Genomic DNA, 23,896 nt, shown 5'->3' on the forward strand with positions numbered 1-23,896 from the left:
TACAGTAGAAATTGGTCAATATAGTAATCATTAGTAATGAAAATTTGGTAAATTTAATAACTTATATGGAACAGCTCATCAAGAACTTATTTACTTTAGACTTGAACACAACCATATTGTAGTCAGCCGGAAAGCAGGAAAACAGAAGACAATTCCACAGGCGTGCAGTTCTAAGAAAGAAGCTTTGTTCATGGAATCTACGTTTAGGTTTAGGCACAGATAAAGAGTGGGGGAAATTATTGATAGTGTTTACAGCTAGACGAGTGTTTCTTGTGAAAGTTTGGCGAGGGGGGACCATAGATTGAAGCTCAGTTGAACACTTTCCATGAAAATAACGATACATCAGAGACAAACTCGCAACATCTCTTCTGTGACATAGAGGTTGCAAGGAGGAGAAAAGGACATCTCCTACGAGGCTACGAAGTCTATTTTGAACTCTATCAAGGCAGGACAAGTCCTTTCTAGCAGCTCCTGCCCAGATGTGGCAACAGTATTCCATCCTTGGACGTACCTGGCTCTTATATAGGTAGAGAATAGCATCAGCAGTGAGATATCTACTGGATCGATAGAAAGATCCCACCATTTTTCCAGCGGCCTTGGCAACAGATTTGATATACGTGTTCCATTTAAGATCAGGAGTAATGGTCAAGCCCAGAGGCTTGTCAAAACTTGAGGCCTCCTGAAGACGAGAGCCATTCATTTCAATTGATGACAAATGTGGATTAGAATGTTGATGATGTAAAGAGAGAAGCTTGGTTTTAGATGCATTAAAAGTAACCAGCCACTTCTTTCCCCATTGTACTACGTGCTCAAGATCAGAGGAGAGAGAATTGGAGAGAACTTGGTCGTTTACTGTCTTAGATGTGCTACCATAAATGGTAGTGTCGTCAGCATAAATGTCTACAAATGATGTAAGGATATGATTTGGAAGATCATTAATGTAGATCAGGAAAAGAGTTGGGCCCAGGATGGATCCCTGAGGGACACCGGCATTAATACTGTGAGCTTCTGATTTTTGCCCCTCAACTACTACTCTTATGAACCTATCAGAAAGAAATGATTTAATAATTGAGAAGACTTTTCCAGCTATACCATAGCTATTTATTACTTACTTATTAATTACTATTTATTTGGATACTGCCAGAGTGCCCCCTTTTTGGAGGAGCTGGTTTTCCCCCCACATAAAGAACCACCTTGTGTCTAATTTGCTTTCATGGGAGGTTTAAAAGCAACGCCATTTCTGCAAGTCATATTTTGTTTTTGATTGACTACATTAAATTTGAACGCTTTAGCCTTCCGGTCGCAGTAAGACGTCAGATTTTCTTTCACTTTCTTTTCTGCCTTCATGTCACAGGTTTGAGCCTGCTGCCTGCCTGCCTTCCTACTACCACTTTTCTTCTTTCTTTTTTTTTTTTTGTTCAACACATACCTCCAAACACCCGGGCATGCAGGAAAGTTTGAAAGAAGGGGGATGTGAGTATGTCACCATACTAATATAAAGCTTCTTTCTTAGAACTGCATGCCTGTGGAATTCTCTTCTGTTTACCTGCTTTCCAGCTGACTACAATTTGATTGTCTTCAAGTCCAACATAAACAAATTCTTGATGAACCGTCCCCCTAAGTAATTGTTGTAGACCCGTATATATATATATATATATATATATATATATATATATATATATATATATATATATATATATATAGGGCTCGAATAATAATAACAACAGAAACAACAGCCAAGCTAACGTATCCAATAATATAATTCCCAGTGAAGACCAATTTAGTACTAATCAGAACCAAGGCTATGAATCCCCATACCCCATCTCTGCCCAGCCCCCCAATATAGGACTCAATAGAAATGGGACCGATGAACAAATAAACAGTAATAAAACAAGGAAAACATTCACGTATATAGGTGCATCATCAAGCTTAATAAAAATAAGAATCTCAAACCACCTATATTCCTTCAAAAATGAAAGATCTCAAAACAATGATAATAATAGCACATCTTTAACCAAATTAATCAACAGCCTAGAGGACAAGAAAATTCCATATTCAATTAAATGGAGAATACTGAATAAATCTAGATCATATGCCCCAGGGGATAAGTGTTGCAATCTTTGTATATCCGAGGCAGTTAACATCATAACCTTCAATAAACCCATAATTAATACCAAGAACGAGCTAGTGTCCAGATGTAAACACAAGAAAAAATTTAAATACAGTAATCTTAAAATAAAATAACATACACTCTCTGTACAAATGAGAAATAGGTAAAAATAAAAAAGTACTAAATACACACCAGTCTTGACTAAAATCTAAACACTTACTTTACTAATAATAAAATAATGTTCATTTCTAAAGATAGTTTCTTAATAACCTGTTTTAACACATAAATAACTTTTTCTGTTTGTGTATATGCACATGTTAAGTAGAGCCTTACTATAAGAACATTGAAATACTACACTTTAAATCTCCTACACGTAATTGGCACTCTAAGATCTAATTATAATAGTATTTCCAAAAGCATGTAGATTCCCATTTAAAGAATTTATAATTCCGCACCCATCTGCTAACCAGAAAAGGAGTAAAAATTCCCCATTGCAAGGTAATCTCCAGATCCGTACGTATAAACAAGAAAGAACTATACTCATTGATGCGTCATCCCTGTTGCTACTAGGTTAATTAAATTCTATAACCATAGTCACACAATCCCATTTTTTTTCATCTTATTAATGTTAAATTAGCAGAGGAGGGGTTAAAAAATTATAACAAAATTTAAAAAATAAAAAATGTCATTGATAAACTTAGGTAAGTTACATACACTAATTATTCCTATAATTTATAGTGTTAAATAAGTGCATAAATTTTTATTTCTAAATACATTTTTTGTATATATGAGGGCATATCTGTCTATATATGATACACCTGTTATTTGTGGGTATATATGGGCTTAGATGTAAGTATACATAGAATAAGTGAGCGTATGTGTGTATTAACCGTATGGTTGCGAATATGTATAAAAATATATATATTGTACACGTTCATGCATGTGTACGTGTGTGTGTATGTATATGTTATGTGTGGGTATATATATATATATATGTGTATATATGTGTGTATATATGTGTATGTATATGTATATATGTATATATATATATGTGTATATGTGTGTATATGTGTATATGTGTGTATGTATATGTATTATTAATAATGCAGTTATAGAAAATTTCCCCGGTTAAATATTATTAAATAGCATAAGGTTATGGATATACTGATTTTAAACTTTTTCTGTAAGGTATTATCATTACTTTATTACCTTTGTTTTAACTTACTTAGCATTGAACTATTACCGTAAGGACCATAAAATAAAGATAAAACGTTCCATTAATAATATTAGAATTAATTTCACAATTAGCTAAATAAACATTAGTATATTCTAAACTCTATGCCAATCCTCTTTCTAAGGGAAATATAGATAAGTATAAAATTAATAATAATTAGCACCTCATGCGCAGTAACTTGAGTTGACAGAACAAATACGATTTAAATTGACAATGAGGCTTGAGATTAAACTAGGAAAAATCAGGAAAAAAAGAATTATTCCATTTACGGATTAGGCCCATCTCTTTGTTTTAGTTTGTTTTGGTTTTTGTCTTTATATCTATATTATTCTTATTCCTCCTCCTTTCTTCCCCCCACCCCGAACCAAGTCCCTATATCTTGTACACGACCTGACCTCAATTAAGCGACCGGTCAAACTTTATGATTCTTAGATTCTACTTGAAGAGATATCTATTTTTATAGAGATGTATGTATGTTTAAGTGTGTGTATATGTGTATATGTATATATATGTTTATATATATATGTGTATATATGTATATATGTGTGTATGTGTATTACATATGTATATTGTGTGTGAGTGTTGAGTTTGTATATGTGTGTTCATGTGTATATTAGGATGAATATGCACAAAATTGTCTCACCCCACCTCCTGCCACTTACCATTGCCTACTCTCCCTAACACTTCCCCCCCCCCCCGCTAAAATAATATAAGTTTCCAATGAAAAGGCTTCCACCAGACTTTGAAATTATTTTCGGCTGGACCCAAGACAAATTTAAACAAGCACTTGCCCGATTCGGATATATACACAGCTATGCGGATTACCCAGGATATAACTTGGAAACTATTACCAAACGGATGTAAAGAACATATAATATGGATTTTACCAAACAAGTTGGATCAACAAAAACAGTCATATCCTTTTTCTACAAATACTCCTGCCACAGAACTTCTGATAAATATAATGTTTTCACTTTGACTTTCCATGTCTCACTGACTTTAGCAAATAGGGTGCATACCTTTATAACTATTTGCTATTATTTTCACTCCTCTGATGAGATGGTAGACATCGAAACCCTATAGGTTAAGGAGATAAACTTTCTAAAACATTCTTTGTCTTGCTTAGAATAATAAAAATTCTTTGATATGAAACTCAACCACTTCATTTCATTTCAATGAGAATTTTTTGAAATTCATTGAATTACATTTAATATATATATATATATATATATATATATATATATATATATATATATATATATACTCTCCCTAACACTTCGCCCCACTAAAAATAATATAAGCTTCTAATGAAAAGGCTTCCACCAGACTTTGAAATTATTATCGGCTGGACCCCAAAACAAATTTAAACAAGCACTTGCCCGATTCGGATATGTACACAGCTATGCGGATTACCCAGGATATAACTTGGAAACTATTACCAAACGGATGTAAAGAACGTATAATATGGATTTTACCAAACAAGTTGGATCAACAAAAACATTCATATCCTTTTTCTACAAATACTCCTGCTACAGGACTTCTGATAAATGTATTATTTTCACTTTGACTTTCCATGTCTCACTGACTTTAGCAAATAGGGTGCATACCTTTATAACTATTTGCTAATATTTTCACTCCTCTGATGAGATGGTAGACATCGAAACCCTATAGGTTAAGGAGATAAACTTTCTAAAACATTCTTTATCTTGCTTAGAATAATAAAAATTCTTTGATATGAATCTCAACCAATTCATTTCATTTCAATGAGAGTTTTTTGAAATTCATTGAATTACAATTTAATTTTATTTGCTCTATCTTGCATATCTAGCAATTCTTGTTTAGATGGGATAACTTATAGAATATTACTGCCAGTAATATTTTGTAAACCAACAATCTCACGTTTACATAACCACTGATTGTTAAATAAAAACTATTCCGAAGTATATATATATATATATATATATATATATATATATATATATATATATATATATATATATGTATTTATCATAAAGAATACAGGAGCCACACCGAAACAGACTGTCGCTCATAGACACTGCACAGACGTGAAACCCACGTCACTAACCTAGCTACGGCTAGGACCACTAGAAACACCGACCGTTTCTCCCCACCAAACGGCAGGTCCACATTGTCGACTACGTACACTAAATCAAGTGGCACCAACCGCTTGGAGTCGATGCGAGCCATTACCTCTCTGACATATTCCCAGAGACTCCGAATTCCACTGCAATGAAAGAATGCATGTTCTCTCATCTCCTCCTCTTCATTGCAGCGTGGGCAAGAGGGATAATAATATTCTCTATCCCTGCAGTCCCAGTCTAGGCTGCCAAAGAGTGGCAGCACGTCCTGAACTAGCCTCCATGTGATGGAAAACTCTGAATTGTTGATATGGCTACTGGCTGGCGCCCAACTCCACAGCGAGAGAATTTCCCCTCTCTACAGATGTAGCCGCTCCACCAGCGAATCGTTTACGGTTCCCACTACTAAATCCTAATATAGCCTTCTCCAGGAACGCCAATATTTCGGCGTGCTTATGACTCTTCAGGTCAGGCATTTCTAAGCCTCCCTTGCCAAGTTTCTGCGTACATACCTGTCTACGGACATACGGCTTTTCTCCCTTCCAAAGAAGTTTAAACAGGAAGTGCTCTAAAGCCTTACAGCAGTCCACAGGCAGGGGAAGAACAGACAAGCGGTAAAGAATCAGTGGAAACACATAAGTAGTACATGCCTCCGCACGATCCTTCAAGGATAATTTCCTCCGAATCCAAGTCCCTACCGACGACTCGACCTTCATCTGTACCTCCGACCAATTCTTGTCCAGCTGGAGTCCAGGCCTGAACCACACTCCGAGGATCTTAACCGGGCCATCCGTCCAGCCGAATGCACCTGGAAGCGAGTTTACCCTGGTTCAAGCTAACAGACTTGCTGCGATTGACTACGGCCCCTGTGACAACTTCATACTCAGCGATCGCCTCCATCACCACTCTAATATCGCTTCGTCACATAATGAAAACGGTGACATCATCAGCATATGCAGACACCCTGGCAAATTTGCCGCCAGGTAGAGCTATGCCACGCAGGACTGGTCTCGTCGCCTCGTCCCTGAATTTGCAAAGGAAGGGCTCCAACGCCAGGACATATAACAGATGCAACAACGGACAACCCTGGCACACCAACCGAGAGACCCCAAAGGGCTCCGACAACCTACCACTTACTTGCATCACTACCGTGGGATCACGATACAGAACAGAGACCCACTTGCGGAAGTCCGGACCAAAGCCAGTGGTCTCTATCACAGATTCCAAGAAACCATGGTCGACCCTATCGAATGCCTTGGACTGATCTAAATTGATCAGCATGGCTTCCATGTCGGCTTCTAAGCCCTCTATGATCGTGTGCACCAAGTGCAAGTTGTTTTGAATCGATCGACTCTTCACAGCATAGTTCTGATCCGGCTCGACCAAGCCACCGATAACAACCTGCAGTCAGTTTGCAAGAACGCGGGACAAAATCTTCAACTCTGTGTTTAGCAGAGTGATGGGCCTATAAGTCCTCTAGATTCCCCCAACCATACCGTTCTCCCTTCTTCAGAAGCATGACCACTCCTTTGGTAACCTGCCCAGGGATCGAGCCCTGCGCAAACCAGTGGTTAAACACGCCCTTCAGAAGGGGCACAAACATGGGCGACAACCTCAAGAACAGTTCGTAAGGCAGACCATCGAGTCCTGGAGAGTTGTTATAGCCAACCTGCTTCAACGCAGTAATGATCTCACACTCCGTAACCATCCCCTCGCAGCTAGCCGCTCGGGCCGCAGTAAGGCGGGGCGAGCCAGCTAAATAGCTGCCAAACTCCTGGCCACGGAGTCTGGGTAGTTGGGTGAAGCGCTACTCCAAATGTTGTCGAAACTCGTTGCAAATCTCTCGTGCTGATACGAGAGTGTGCCCTTCCAGGTTTTTCACCTCCCGAATGTACCCATCCGAGCTGTGTCTTAGGGCGGCCCCACACTCAACAGCATCAACGTTTATGGCTTTGTTGGAGACTCTTTTTAACCTAGATCTAACTATTTGACCCGCATATCACTTGCTAGCCAAGTGATCCAGGTCCCCCTTAATTAGCGCTAGCTCTAGAGGATCCCCCCTGCCACAGCCTGGGTCAGCCTATCCTCTAGGTGCCTTTTCGTCAGAGCTCTAGTTAACGCGAGGCGTTGGCTATATTGGACGCAAAAGTGCCTAATGGTAGCCTTAAGTCTAACCCACCAGCTACTCCCAGTAACCACCCCCACTAACTCCCGCTGAATTAGTGTTGTCAGCTGCTGCCGGAAGTCTTCCAACTTCAACAAGGAGGCGTTTAACTTCCAGTAGCCAGCCAACCTAGGCTCATTATCTAACTTCAAATGGGCCATAACTAGTTTGTGGTCCGAATGACCTACACAGTGGAATGTGGGACAAGATAAGAAATCTATGTCACCTCTTCCAACTAACATCCTATCCAAGTAGGTACTTGCCATATGATTTTGCCATGTCCACATCTCCCTCCCCAGGTGATCCAGACGGAATCTGTTGACAAGATTGCATGAAGCCATCAGGTCAGACAGGCTTCTTTCACACCTCTCTGACTCTCTATCCCCCCTGACCTTATCTATTTTGGGGTCCAGGATGACATTCCAGTCCCCCATTAACACTACCCGCTTTGGACCCAAAGAGAGAAACACCTCCACCCACCGAAAAAAGGAAACCCTCTCGCTGCAGACGTTAAGTGCATAAACTGCCACAATCTGGAACTCGCCACTTTTAACGGCAACATCGACCACGACCAACTTCCCATGAGCGTCCGCGTGGATGACAGTAACTTTCACAGGCAGGGTGCGACTCACTAGAACAGAAACCCCACAGCTATGGAAATTGCCATATGCTGAGTAAACGCCAAAGTCATTTACCAGCACACAGCAATCTCCGGCCTCAACAAAGTGGGTCTCCTGCAATGCAGCTATATCTACCTCAAGGGCCACAAGATCCCTCAGCACGCGAGCAGTCTTGCTTTGGGATCTCATGCCCCTCGCATTAAAACTAGCTAGGTTCAAGCCCATAGCCATTATTACCTAACTAGTAGTATTCGTCACAGATGTCTCTGAAATCTTCGGGAGTAAGTCCGAAGGTCTGACCAAGACTGCCCGTGAGCAGGTCAGATGTAAGCCGTCCGTCTCGTGCCAGGCCCCCGACGTCCAAGGGGAACGTCACTTTTAATGCCCTATAAAAGGATGGGTGAACGTAAATGGGGACCCTCCCTTCACATTTTTTAGCAATCTGCCCAAGCGATTGGTGCTTCCCGTCAATTATATGCTATCCCTTGAAGGCAGATTTTCCAGCCTCCAACATCCTCCACAAGGCCTTTGCTCTCCCTCCCCTATTTGGTCTCACGAATGTAATGAGTTGTGCGGCATCACTGAAGTTCTGGGGATCGGCAGCCTCCTTCCCATCAACCTTTGAGAGGTTGACGAGGCTCCTCAGGAACTTCTTCTGTCGTCCGTTGAGGTCACCGGTCGTATCTTCTGCCGTCACTTCACAGAGGCGCTCCCCCGGCCAGAAAGGAAACTCTTGTTTTTTCCTCTCTAGGGGCCGCCTCTTGCTTGTCTTGCTTCTTCTCTGGCATCTCTCCTATCGCTGGAGCTTCTGTAACCAGAGCTTCACCTTGCTCCTTTATTTCGGGGGTGTTGAATAGGGGAGGGGTGGACTGAGCTTCCTCATGGGGGATCTGGGTCGGAGGCTCATTTTTTTCGTCTTGGTGTTCTTTCCGTTCCCTTTTTCCTGCCTGTTTGGTCTTGCCCCTCTCCTTCATACTCAGAGGAGCTCATACAGAGTTTCCGCTTGGCCATCGCCACTCCTCTCGGTGTTGCCTGGGGAGCTGACCCTTCCTGTCTTTTTGCCTTTTTCGGGGCAACCTGACTCCAGGTGACGGCTTCGCGTTTTTCTGTCGCTTTCTTCTCCATTTCCTCTGCTGGCTTCCTCGTTGCTTCCTCTGCCTTCTCAGGCGCCTTCTTCTGGGGGCAGAATTTGGCTACATGCCCCGGTTTGGGGCAATGCCAGCAGTGCAGCCTTCTCCTCTCGACTATCACAAACATCTGCTAGCCTTCGCATGTCAGCTGGGAAGGGATCTCATTGAATCCCTTCCTATCCACTCTCATAGGGATCTTGTAGTCGCCAGTTTGTATATTTCGGGGCCCCATCACTGGCTGTACCCCCTCTACCTCACCAAACTGGGACATTGTGGCTCCCAGCTGGTCCCCATCTATAAAACACGGCATGCCCATCACCATGACCGTAGTTCTCCGTTTCGATTGGTACTCCGGTTTTATACTTTTTGCTATTCTTTCCACTTCCTCCTTTGTTGGCAAAAGGAGATCCCACATGGCATAACTGCGCCGGACTATGTACTGGGCAGGGACCTTCAATTCGCCCAGTACCTCCAATATCTTCTCTTTGGGGACCCTGGTGAGACCCCTTTTACTTCAAGGGTTACCAGAGAAACCGATCTCAGCTGAATCTCCTCCAGTCTCCCTGGCAACACTTTTAAGGAGTTTCCCTCCACGTAGTCATTGAATAGGTCCCGATAGTACTCCGGGGTCATTTTCTGACCTTCCTTGAGGCCCCATGTTGTTGTAATCTTTTCAGGTTCTTTGGGCATGGCGGCTGGCTGCCACTTCTCGGCTTCTGCCCCGGTGGTATTGGGGATGAGTCACTCGCTGTGAGGGCTGGCCAATCAACCACACTGACTGGCGTCACTTTCATTGACCCCCTCCACTCCTGGGGAGCTCCCATCCACAACAATTAGTTCAAAGGATTTTGTCTTACTCGGTCCCTCTGCTGCCAGTTTATGAGGGCTACTCGTTTCAGATTGCGTCTGCGTTAGTGGTGGTGTTGACGTGGCTTCTTCCTCGTTGCAGGCCCACCAACGTTTGACCGGTCTTTTCTTCCTTGTCTTTCTATACTCTTTGTAAATGCTCTCAGCGTCTGGAGTGGTTTCCAGCAGCTGTTTCCACGCCTCAACTATCTGCTCCTTGGTTGTGGCCACCATGGTTGCCAGCGTCCTCCAGGGTGTCACTCCTTCCATACTTGCAAATGAGAACGGTTCCGCCATTAGCTCTGGCGTTGCTTCCACTACAGCCACTCTCTCTGTACTGCCTAAAAAGGCACGTCGGTTTCCCCTAGCCCTGCCGGCTGCTTAAGTTGGGTCCAGACACTGGACTCTCTGCAAAGAATAGAAAAAAACAATTAGTAAAAACAACAACAACCCAATTGGGTACAAGTAAACAAAAACAATGCTTAAGGGACCACTCACCTAAAGAAGGGGTCGGTCCCTATAGCCAAACAAGTAAATCCCTTAAATGGCCAACGAGTGATCAAGTGGGTACGACTTTTTCAAATTTGTAGTAAATTAGAAAAATGCCTGGAAAGAATTTACAACATGCGGTTAAACCTGGTCTGAATGTCTCCATCTAGTCTCTGAAACCAGTCGTATTCATAGGACTGGTTGATTCCACTTAGTTCTCAAATAGGGGTGATTTGTAGCCCAGAACAATAATCCAATTTACAAAATTTCCACTACTTATGATTACTACACTATAATCCCATTGACTAATGTATACCCATTAACCCTTATCCTCGAGTGGCCTCCGGGCCTTGATAAGTGGTAACTCTTTTGTAAAAAAAAAAAAACTCTCCAAAAAAAGATAGTTTTTTAACAATTCTTTGTTTTTGGAAATATGGTAAAAATAATAAAGATAGGTCATCGTCATGGCCGCTTTTACTGTACCAGGTATTTTATGTTTTTGTTTCCTAAGCAACAAATAATATTCCAGAGTTGTCAACTTTTTTTTTTTTTTTACATGTTCCTTATTTTCGTTTCAGCAGTCACCCCAATACTAAATTAATTTTATGCTCTATCCTATTAAAAATATCCAAAAATGTCCTTTAATTTGTTGCGAGGCTATAATAAGCATGTTAATGGCTTAGCAATAAAGAAAACCATTATACTAGTATATATATATATATATATATATATATATATATATATATATATATATATATATATATATAAAACTACATTATTTATTTAAAACAAAACGAAACAAAGTTCATACATTAGTGCAATAATTGGGTAGTCACGTAAGGACGTGTGATTGTGGCTTGTACGTGTTGACCTCTGTGGAAGTGTGCACAAATAGAGGTTATAGTTCATATTTTACACAAGCGATATATAGCTTAATTATAAGTCTTGGATTCTTCATATTGTATTAGCTCTATGTGTAAGCATCTTACAGGTAACAATGCTTATATAAAAACATGCAAGCCTACCTCATGTTTCTGTTTGCCTTTCTTCGAGTGCATGCTTATGAAGCGTGTGGGTTTACACGTGTGCATTGCTTGGTGTCAAGTGAAAAAAGAGAACAGTCAAGGAAAACGGAAGGCTATGGTAAAAGGTCACCAGAAATGCATGCGTATCAAAGTTATGTGATGTTTGCACATGCTCCACTCTATGCGTGTGTGCTACTGCACACAGCTTGTTCTGTGTCTGTGTGTTTGATCTAGACAAAGCAAATTGATATAAACGGCTCACTATAAATTCATTTTATTTGCAAGCATTTATTTATTTGATACTAGAGAGCAATGCTTTTTGTTTTTTTTTGTTTTTTTTGTTTTTTTGTTTTTCTTACATCATTCAAACACTACCGTGTTTGAATATATGGTTAAATGGCAGTTTTAGTCATTTAGAACTGCTTTAAAGCTTCACCGTTCACTCATTTTTCGACCAAATTTCAAACAATTATTACAATTTATAGATCACCTTCTCAGCTATATTGTGAAAAAAAAAATTTCAATTTTCATTCAGTAAAACAAATGTTAGGATAAATTTACTGGTGTTCAAAATCTTTAAAAAAAAAAACAAGGAGGTGAGCGACGTTTTTTTTAATTGGTTTCTGTAGCAACCACGTTGCTTCAACTACTACTGTTGCTACTAATTCACCGCTCTCGCAAAAAGAGAAGCAACAAGTGAAACAGAGAATGAAAGGGAGATAATTGGTGGAATTTAATTGAAAGCAGACGAGTGCCGTACATTGTTATTACATATGTGTATGTTTAGCATTGTCAGAAATCGTCAGTAAAAATTTGCAGTAAACACTGGAATATTTAGACTTACTGTCTTTCAAAGCTTATAATTTCTTGAAAAATGTAATTCCAACCCTAATTTTTTTTTTTAATTAAAGGACCAAAGACCAAAATTTAAAAAAAAATAACAGGGTTAATAGCAAATTATGCAATATTTGTTTTTTAAATCGGTTTTCCTTAAAACCGATTTAAAAAAAAAAGCAACGAAATTATACTTCTTTCGATTATGAAAAATATATATAAATTCCAAAAAATTACCTACCTATAAAAACTAGTATTCGATGAGTAGTTCAATTGTTCATTGTTAAGAATTTATCCATATTTATACTTATATTCCATGTCCTTTTTAAATAAAATACTTTTTTAAACAAGGATTAAAAACAAACGCAAACTCATATTTTTTTTTTGACTGTTCAAATAAAGGGAGACAAGTCGGATTTTATTCGCCTTTATATTCCAGCACCTTAAAGGGACATAATTTATATGTCTTTTTAATGCGTGCTGTAAACCAAATTTAGTATTTCGGTCCTCCGTACTTAAAAACTAAACATATTCACTTATAAGTTTTTATTATTAAATAAAAGAAACAGTAGATCGATTTTTTTTATTCTCTTAATGAAATACGAGTTTTTGATTGATATATTTTAATACTTCTTTATCGACTGAATTTTTAGTTTTTTTTTATATTTAAAAAAAAGAAAATATTGAATGAAATTGAAAAAATTGTTGTAAGCATCCCATATTTACTTGATATTCTAAGCATAACATAAGCTTCCACTTAAAAAAAAAATTCAACATGTTTTTTTTTTTAAAAAAAAAAAAAGGTTTTACACTTTGGACTTTACAGGTAAATTTCAAAAAAACTATTCTGTTTTTTTTTAAATTAGGATATTTTATTTATTGATCTTTTATCTTCAATTTGTGATATATAAAACTTTGCTACATAAATTAATTATTAAAATTTTAATAGACATTTCAAAATGGGGGGAGGGGTGAATAAAAAAAACGTTTGTCCAAAGTATTATATTTGGTTTATTGAAAAAGAGCATAAAATTTCACATTGACCCTGAAAATATCGTAAAAATTGAACCAATAGAAAAAATTTTATAGATTTTTAAAGTTTAAAAATTGAAAAATATTTAACTCGTAAAATTCAATTGATTTCATTATGTAAAAAAAGTGGCCGCATGAAGGTGTGCCGGCACTTTGTAAACACTGTTTTTTAAAAAATAATATTTCTATTATGTTTTAAACAACTTTAATAGTTTATTTTAGAAGTATATTCCATAAAGAAAATAAACAACCCACTTTAAAAAGAGAAATTTTTTAATATTTTATTTGCAGTTTTGGGTGAGGGGTGTCAAAAATTCCCTCAAAATTCTGATACACCTAGTGTATGTTATGTTTATGGGGACAAAAAAATAAGATTAAATTTAACAAAGAATAAGTGAATTTACGTGAAGCCTGGAAAAATCATAGATTACAATAGAAAAATGTGAGCATGAAAAGTAATATGGTTAAGCTTAAACATGAAAAGTAAAGGACTAGTTATTAAAACTGGAAAAAAAGACAAGATATTCTAGTAAAAAATACAATAAATTTATAACGTATAATATTGCGACATTAAGAATTTTTAAAATTCAATTTAGAACATTATATAATCAATTCTTAATGCTGCAATATTTTAAGTTATAAATTTATTATATTTTTTACTAGAATATCTTGTCTTTTTCTTTTCCAGTTTTAACAACTACTTCTTTACTTTTCCATGTTTAAGCTTAACCATATATATTTGACATTTTTTATTTTTGTACCTTTTCAATCATGCTCGTATTTTTCTATTTTAATTACAAATTAAAAGATGTCAACTTGGCTTTTTAGTCAAGATCAAAGTATAGTATCTGTTCTTCAGATGCTGCACTTCCATTTCTTGTTCTCTTTCAGTGGAGGATCAGTACTTCACGACTGAGACATTTTTTTTATTTTTGTACCTTTTCTCCACGTTAAAAAACGACCCTGGTGTCTAACTCCGTCCCGTAAATAGGTACAAATTAAAAGATGTGTTCAGGGGAGATAACTCTAACTTTAATCACTAAAGTATTCTCCCCTGCATCGTCTGTAGTGGTCGGAAATAATGGTTCATTTATTGATACGGTCGATATAAATCGTTTAATCACATGTATTGTTTGGTTATCTTCAAGTTTAGTCACCATGTGATTAAAAAGGCTTTGCGTGGTTGCAAAATGAAATCAGTGCTATTTATTTTTTTTCAAATTGTATTTTTTTTTCAATAAGTAAACGAAACAAAAATCGATTTTTGTTTATTTTTTGTTGTTGTTCGTTTGCTTGAAATACAATTTGAAAAAAAATAAAAAAATAAAATAAAATAAACTCCGCACAAAGATTTTGTAAACACAGGGTGAATAAACTTGAAAATAACCTATTGTTTAAATGTTCTTTGCAAAACTTTCTTCAAGTCATTTTTTTTTTCAAGTGTAAACAGTAAACTGTTGAAACGAAATTGTCAATAAAACCCGTGCAAGAGTTACGTACCTTGGAAAAATGTATAAATGAAACGAATTATTATTTTTTTCTTTAATTTTAAAATAACATTTTTGAGAGTATATAATATATATATATGCTGTTATTTTATAAACTTTAGCTTTAAATATTTAAAATTAATGTTTCGAAATATTTAAATTAATTAAAAAATTCCAAATACGAAACTTCCAAAGCTCAAAAATCCAAATACGAAACTTGCGGCTGTGAATACGTGATTGTATGACGACTGTGGAAAACGAGGAGACAACATTACAACAGATACGCATTTATGAGTCACGTGGTTTTGTTTTTTTATTTATTTAGAAAACGCAGAATTTACGGATTATAAAAAAAAAAGTCAAAATGCCGTCCAGAGCCGAGGATATTATGCGCGGATTCCATTTATATCCTTTAATGTTTTTTTTTCTTTTCCTTTGTTGACATTTCGCTTCATTGATAGAGTTAAGGCCGCAATCTAAACTTAGCGCTTTTGCTTCGAGCAAAGAAAGCTTACATGCTAAAATGCGATCTAAGCTTTGATTGTGACCGAAAATTATTTTAGAATTGGCAGTTTAAAGGTTTCAAAATCAATTGAAAATGTCCAAATTTATGACGTAAACATCGTTTCAGGCAACTCTACCTCTCTCATTGTTATCGATTAAAAAAGGGTATTTAGGCAGATAATGAACTGTGCTGAAATAATATTATTTACTAAACGATGTTTAGAACCCCATTTTTAACCGGAGGGGGAGGGCGAGGCTTTTAAAACTAAGATGTACTTTCATCTAACAATAAACAAGATACCATAAAACTTTAATTTAACTTGAAAATCCTATTTCAAAAATAGCATTATCCTTATTCTGAAAAATACCAAAAACAATGGTCAAACCAGTGATTTTTTTTTTCCTATGCCGTGAGAAATTTAAAAGTAATTTTGAATCCTTTAAACTGTCAATTCGAACATGCTTCTTTTTTTTTAATGTAATTCTGGTGAAAGTTATAAATGACAACATAAATTATTTGAAAGGAAATACAGTTGTGGAATTAGTCAAAAAGAAATTTTTGTTTACTTACATATTTGTGACCTATTTGCGTTAACCGTGCAAATCTATATATTAATAGAGGTGCTAGTGCAGCAGCACTGCAGCAGAGAGTGATCCGCGCTATTTTTTAAATAGTATTTCCAAGTTTAATTAAAGTTTTATGATGTTTTTTTTTTATTCAATTGTAAGGATAAAGTACAGAATAGGTACAAAACACCCTCCCCTCTCCATGTTAAGAATGGCTTTTCAAATAACATTATTATTTACGTCCGGATCACTCTCTGCACTAGTACCTTAATAGGATAGCGTGTGTGTTATTTTGCGTGTCACGCTTATATCCGAGTGACTGTCGTTTAATTATTATGGACTTTCATTTCTTGTAATAATTAATTTTACCAAGAATTCTTCAGAAGTTTGGGTTCCGGTTTCGATTATAGTTGATGGCACTAAAGTCATCTGTTTTTTTTATATACATAAATAATTGTATCAAGAATTATAAGTTTTTGTTTTGATTTCGATTATCGCTGAAGGAACTCAAATTATTTATATATATATATATATATATATATATATATATATATATATATATTCGTAAGTTTGGGTTTCGTTTATTCAAGCTTGCACCCAAGTCATATGGATATATTTTTTATATTTGAAATCGCAACTTTATAATATATAAAAATCGATAGAAAATTGACTCTATAATAATATATACGAAATCTGACAAAACTTTATATTTAAGCGTATTTTACGACGAGGCTACGTTGGGTAATACTTTTGCAGTTTTAACAAAAGAGCTACAATGACTTAGCCAAGATCAAAGTGTAATATCTGTTCTTCAGATGCTGCAGTTTTGCTGCACTTCCATTTCTTCTCTTTCGGTGGAGGAACAGTCCTTCACGACTGAGACAATTTTTATTTTTGTACCTTTTCTCCATGTTAAAAAACGACCCTGGTGTCTAACTCTGTCCCGTGGGGAGGCATTGTAAATAGGTGCAATAATACCAAGGCGAAGGCGTCTCCATTTACGCTGAACATCCACAGAATGCCGACATCGATATATTACATATGAAAGAGTCTGCTTGTGGAGTTTCCACAGGTCCCGCTAGTTGTTTAATAATTAAAGAATGAGAAGTAGAAGTGCCGTAATTAATTGGCCATGAATTTTCTAAGGTATCTCGTACCAAGTTCTTCTCAATAAATATCCGATGCCATACTGATTTATTCACAACTAATAATTACGAACTTATAAGCTTATAATTTATATTTTTAACGCAAATTGGTCACAAATGAGTGGATAGACAAAAATAAATTTGAGGTACTTATGCAAGGTACCGTACTATTTTTATTTTATTTTTTGTGCTTTTGCAATTATGTTACCGCGCTATTTTTATTAGTATTTTCAAGTTAAATTTAACATTATTTCAGCGCGTTCCGTGCGGAAATAATGTTATTTCGAAATCCATTCTTAACATGGGGGGGAGGGTGTTTTGTAACTATTCTGTGCTTCCACCTAACAATTTGATAATAATAATAAAAATATCGTGAAACTTGAATTTAACCTGAAAAAAAAAAAAACTATTTAAAAATAGCACGGTACCAAAAATACATAAACACGATTTTTTTTTTTTTTTTTTTTTTTTTTGCGGACGTGGACGAGAATACCCCCCCCCCCATTTTTATAGAATGTTTGGTGCTTATGTATTTTTTGTACCGCGCTATTTTAAGTTTTTTTTTGGGGGGGGGGGGTCGGGTTAAATTCAAGTTCGTTCCACGATATCTTTTTTTTATTATTAAATTGTTCGTTGGAAGAAGCAGATAAGTTACAAAACACTCTTCCCTTCCTCATATTAAGAATGGCTTTAGAAATAATAATGTTATTTCAGCGCGGTACCAAAAATACATAAGTACAGAATGTATGTAGTATAGTTTTCGAGGTTGGGGGTGTTTATTCCGAAAGCCGTTCTTAACATGGGCACGTTGGAAGCGTTTATACTACGCTGCTCGCTGCTGAGGTCGTAAAAAATATTAACTACAGAATACCGGTTAAAATTATAGGGGACGGGGTGATTCTCGTTCAGGTTCGCCTAAACGAGTTTTAAGATTCCGTAAAAATTGAATTTAACTCGAAAATCTTAAACAATAGCGTGGTCCGTAAACTGCACAAGCACCTTCTTTTTTCTGCTTAACTCCTCGTCCACTTGGGCGACTCTATCCGGTTTCTTGTGTTTATTTGTTTTTATAATATAATTCATATTTTTACCTTTTGATTTGAGAGTGGACAGAAAGTGAGGGGTCGATTTCGATTTACTATTTTTTTTTTTATTTTTTTTTTTTTCTTGTTTGATGAAGTTGGGTTAATTTTTTGTTTATTGAAAAAAAAATGAATTTCTATTCCTGAATAATCAACGCCATTTTAAAACGGATTTATTTAAAATCCTTTTCAAATCATTACATAATTCTTCTTTTTTGGCTTGTTTACATGGTAACCGATGTTTTTGTTTTGTTTTTGGTCTCATAAAATCGCTTTTTTTCTCTCCTGCCCAAAACAAATAGAAATGTCTGAGTTAAGGAAACGATAAATTATTTTTTTTTTTAATAACAAGAAAGCATTTTGTTTCATTTACTCATTCAAAATTATTTTAACAATTTAGTTATTTCGTTGAAAAAATTGTTTTTGTTTGCGAATACGTTTTTGCATGTTTTAATAATCGAATACTCGTGCAGTTTACAACCCGTCCTGAAAGGACGTTTCGTCGGCATCTTCCGGTAGTTTACGTAAACAGTCGGTGTCAGCCCAGGTCGTAAACTGCGCCAGAGTCAATTACTGCTATCATCTTCATTCTCACTCGTATATTGTTTTAAACAATTAATCCGATATGTTCGGCGTCTTACCTTTTAAATATTGGCACTTGTCATAAATTTTAATTTAAAAAAAAAAAAAAAGAGATGAAAGAATGGGAAAAAAGTCAACAAATAACTGTTACCAAAGGCAATGAAAGTTACTTTCAATGATTTTCGTTACATCGAAAAACAACGTGGTGGTCTCGTTCGAGCCATAGTTGAGCCTTGATAATCGTTCAAAAATATAAAATTAAACAAGATACTGATGGAACATACATTTTCGCACGATTGATTACATTTATTGGATGGGTTTATATCAGTATTGTTTAATTTCTGATTTTGGGGCGATTATCGAGGCTTCACTGAGACTATTTTGTTTTTTGTTCTAACTTACCATCATTTTTACGTTAAAAAGAACGCTTTAAGTAGAAAACCACCGCCTCCTTTTGCTTTAAAATAAATTAAAAAGCAAAAACCTAATCCAGGAAGTTAGAGTAATTTAGCTTGCCTTTGGTAACATTTATTGGCGCTCTTTTATTGGGACGAAATTTCAGAAATCGTAAAACTGAATTTCACATGAAAACAATGGTATTTACGTATTCCTCGTATTTTTAAGATGATTATATCCAAAAATTACGAAAATCGATATTTCTAGGGCAATTGCTCTTGACTTATCTAAGGCCTTTGATAGGGTATAGCATAAAGGTTTACTTCACAAGATCTTCAGCTATGGTATAGCTGGAAATGTCTTCTCAGTTATTAAATCATTTCTTTCTGATAGGTTCATAAGAGTAGTAGTTGATGGGCAAAAATCAGAAGCTCACAGTATTAATGCAGGGGTCCATCCTGGGCCCAACTCTTTTCTTGATCTACATTAATGATCTTCCAAATCCCATCCTTACATCATTTGTAGACATTTATGCTGATGACACTACCATTTATGGTAGCACATCTAAGACAGTAAACGACCAAGTTCTCTCCGATTTTCTCTCCTCTGATCTTGAGCACATGGTACAATGGGGAAAGGAGTGGCTGGTTACTTTTAATGCATCTAAAACCAAGCTTCTCTCTTTACATTATCAACGTTCTGATCCCCATCTGGCATCAATTGAAATGAATAGCTTTCGTCTTGAGGAGGCCTTAAGTTTTGACAAGCTTCTTGGCTTGACTCCTGACCTTAAATGGAACTCATACATCAAATCTGTTGCCAAGGCCACTGCAAAAATGGTGGGATCTTTCTATCAATCCAGTAAATATCTCACTGCTGATGCTATTCTCTATCTATATAAGAGCCAGGTATGTCCAAGGATGGAATACTGTTGCCACATCTGGGCAGGAGCTGCTAGAAAGGACTTGTCCTGCCTTGATAGATTTCAAAATAGACTTTGTACCCTCGTAGGAGATGTCCTTTTCTCTTCCCTGCAACCTCTGTCTCACAGAAGAGATGTTGTGAGTTTGTCTCTGCTTTATCGTTATTTTCATGGAAAGTGTTTGACTGAGCTTCAGTTTATGGTCTCCCCTCGCCAAACTTTCACAAGAAACACTCGTCTAGCTGAAAACACTATGAATAGTTCCCCCCACTCTTTATCTTTGCCTAAACCTAAACGTAGATTCCATGAGCAAAGCTTCTTTCTTAGAACTGCACGCCTGTGGAATTGTCTTCCGTTTTCCAGCTGACTGCAATATGGTTGTCTTCAAGTCTAACGTAAATTAAGTTCTTGATGAGGCGTTCCATATAAGTTATCAAATTTACCAAATTTTCATTACTAATAATTACTATATTGTCCAATTTCTATTGTACACTTTTTAACCCTTATCCTCGAATGGCCCCTTGGCCTTGATAAGTGGTGATGCTTATGTAAAAAAAAAAAAGGTAGAAAATTATTTATTAAAGAAAATAAAAATAGAATTTGATGAAAACGATTGTAAGACACAGAAGAGTTCAAAAGGGAGGTAATTTTCTGTTTTAATTTAAACAAGATGGCGGGAATTTTTAATCTCCTAACACGATTAAAGTTATTTTGTTTAATTCAGTAATATTCAGGTAATTTCCACTGCATAATTTGGAAACTACCATTGTAACTTATTAGAATTGACAAAAAAAAATCGGTTAAAACCATTGTTTTTTTATCTGAAAGCTCCATTTATCAACTACAAAATCTCGTCCCAATACTGTAGAAGCGCCCTTTTTTTTGTTGTTGTTGTGTATTTAATTTTTTATTGTTTTTATTTTATTTATTTGCTTGGTTAGCTAATCTGGAAAAGCACTTGCTTTTCTACTCATCTGCTTATTTTTTTCTAAGTATTTCTGCCATCCATCTTAAAGGGACCTCATTCTTGTGGATCTTATGAAGCTCGTACATTCTAAGTCACTGTGAACCCATGGGCCGGATCTCTTTACCCTTTTTGGATATCTTTGTAGAAAGGACAGAGAATCGGTTTAGTACAACTGTATACAGAAAACCAACATTTACAGGCCTGTATATAAGTTGGGATTCTGTTGACCCTACCAGGAGGAAAATCAGTTTGATCAAGACTCTGGTCCACCGTGCCCTCATGATTTGCTCGACCAGCAAACTTGATAATGAATTGAAGAAGATAGCTGATATTCTTGTGAAAAATAGTTTCCCTGAGGGTGTAATCTCTAAGCATGTTCGTCAAGCTCTTGTTAAATTTAATACCAACCCTCCTTTTGGTCCGGCTAAGTTGGTTCTATCAGTAAAGGGTTTGTCGATAAAATTACTTCGGTTGTATCTCACTGTCTCTATGCGGTGCAGCCTCATGTGGTGTTCGGCACTAAAACTGCCTTCCCAGCTTTTAAGAAAGATGAACTTCCCACTCTACAAAAAAAGTTTAGTTGTATACCAATTTAAATGTCAGTGTGATGCTGACTATGTGGGTCGTACGTTTCAACGGCTGGGAGTCAGATTGGCACGGCATGTCCCTGCATGTTTCGAAAGTCCAGAGGGTCTAGAATAAACACATTGTTGAACACATCTGGGCATTCACAGAACACTTCCGGGCATTTATGGAGCACATCCAGGTGCTCACCTATTCATGAGTCATCAATCGGTGCAAACTTGTATGACAATAAAGCATGTGGTGAAGCGTATTCGGATGGCTGTTTTCGAATTGTACACAAGGCTCGTTCCAAACAACATCTAAATATTTTGGAGGCCGTAACTGTACTAATGTGCAAATCATCGCTCTGTAGGCAAAAGGAGTTATCACATAAATTAGACCTGTTTAAAGAGCTTTGATTTACCAGGAAGAGGAATAAAAAAAATTACCTTGGTTTTATTTTATGTAATGTACATTTTGTTGCGATTTAGAAACATTATCTTTCATCTAGCAATTAATGATATGGATATAAAATTTTCAATTATTTTTTTTTTAAAAGTGCAACAGAATGTACATTACATAAAATAAATCCAAGGTAATTTTTTTGATTCAATTTAAATTAAATTTTTATACCTTACTTTGTAAAATTTATAAAAGTGCACTTTGAAGATAAATAAATTTCAAATTGAATCTTGTACCTTTATTTTTAAAGCCTATAGTAAAAACATTTTGTTTAACAATTTTCATGCCTTGGATGAAATGCTTTTCTAACTTGTGTGTGTGTATATATATAAAAATATATATGGCGATTAAGCCACACAGAATATTCCGCGTTTCATCCACGCTATAGGATGGATATATATATATATATTATATATATATATACACACACACACACATCGATATCTAACTTTAGAGTGATTAGTATAGAAATTTAATAATGTTGTTTTCTTAATTATGTAAATGTGTTCTATCAATCTTCATTATTTGTCTATTCCTTTGACAGTTTGAAACGCAATGAATTTCTCAGTGTATTTGTAATTAAATAATCCTCACGACAACTGTATCAGTGTGTTGCTGGCCAGTGACTCATCTATACAGATGTAACAGCAGTAAATAGACGTTTGTATCATCATTAATAGCAGAAATTGCTGTTAGATGGTCCTGATTGACCTAGGTGAGATAATATTATTTTGCCTCCCTAATGGACACAAGGTTGGCGAAAATGCCAGTAGAAAATGTGGTTACATGCCATCAAAGCTGATGTCGAACCTAGCTCTGGTACACGGGTCTGTAATATTTGCCACTGGTCCAGGGACTGGTTACCCATTATTATCTTGCTTGCTGCAGACTGTTGTGCATAATCTACATTTGTCAGCGACGTTGTGTGTTCTATGGGAGGAGCCATTTTAAACCATCCTGGGTGAATGTTGTCAAGTTAATAAATTATACAATCATGCAGTTAACAATGGAAAGTGGAATCCCAAGGTTTGTGACGATTCGATCTTTATCTTTAGATTACCCTATAATATGGATCCTCTAAAATTCTGACAATTATGATATTCTTGAATGGTCGTATATCATAGATATGCTGGTATTTGAAACTATAGATGTATTTATACATGAAATATGTTCGTAGAGTCTCTGTCTAAGGATGCAATAGAAAACAAGGCCCTATACCAAGATGCAATATTGTGTTTCTCAAGTACAATTGTATAAGAAAGACAATGGTAAAAATTAAATTCTTATAAAATGGCATGGCATAACTTTTTGTTGGCGTTCGTTTCTTTAGTTTTTTTTTCTTTCTTTTCAAAAATTAAGTACTTAGAGAAAGGCCCACATGAAGGTTGCCAACATATGTGCAAGTGTAACTGACTGGATTTGCACGACTTGTGTTGTCTGTCTGCATTATTATCCATTTTATAATATATCCACCTCCAATATGGGATGGGAACAGGAGTCGTTACCAGTGTAACACGATCATCTTGCGTAAGCCCATAAACACATTGTCACGTATCCTGACGAGGTGGCCTGTTTGCCCAATTCTGCTTCACAGGACCAATCAGTGTAACAAGGCCCTCTCCAGTCCCTAAATGC

At 36.4% G+C, this 23,896-nt stretch overlaps 1 protein-coding gene across 2 annotated transcripts in view; it reads left to right on the plus strand.

Moving 5' to 3' along the window:
* Positions 1 to 15,297: 15,297 nt before the first annotated feature.
* Positions 15,298 to 23,896, plus strand: part of LOC145269277 (retinal rod rhodopsin-sensitive cGMP 3',5'-cyclic phosphodiesterase subunit delta-like) — a 50,369-nt gene continuing 41,770 nt past the window's right edge. Inside the window, exon 1 of one of the 2 annotated variants that reach the window (XM_080124959.1) lies at positions 15,298 to 15,475. In XM_080124959.1, coding sequence (XP_079981085.1) covers positions 15,435 to 15,475 — 41 coding nt within the window. In that variant the 5' untranslated portion in view covers positions 15,298 to 15,434. The remainder of the gene's footprint in view (positions 15,476 to 23,896) is intronic. The other variant, XM_080124958.1, reaches the window with a different exon arrangement.

This window comes from Euprymna scolopes, chromosome 45 (genome assembly GCF_053919585.1).
Source record: "Euprymna scolopes isolate OS-2025 chromosome 45, ASM5391958v1, whole genome shotgun sequence".
Taxonomy (NCBI): Eukaryota; Metazoa; Mollusca; class Cephalopoda; order Sepiida; family Sepiolidae; genus Euprymna; species Euprymna scolopes.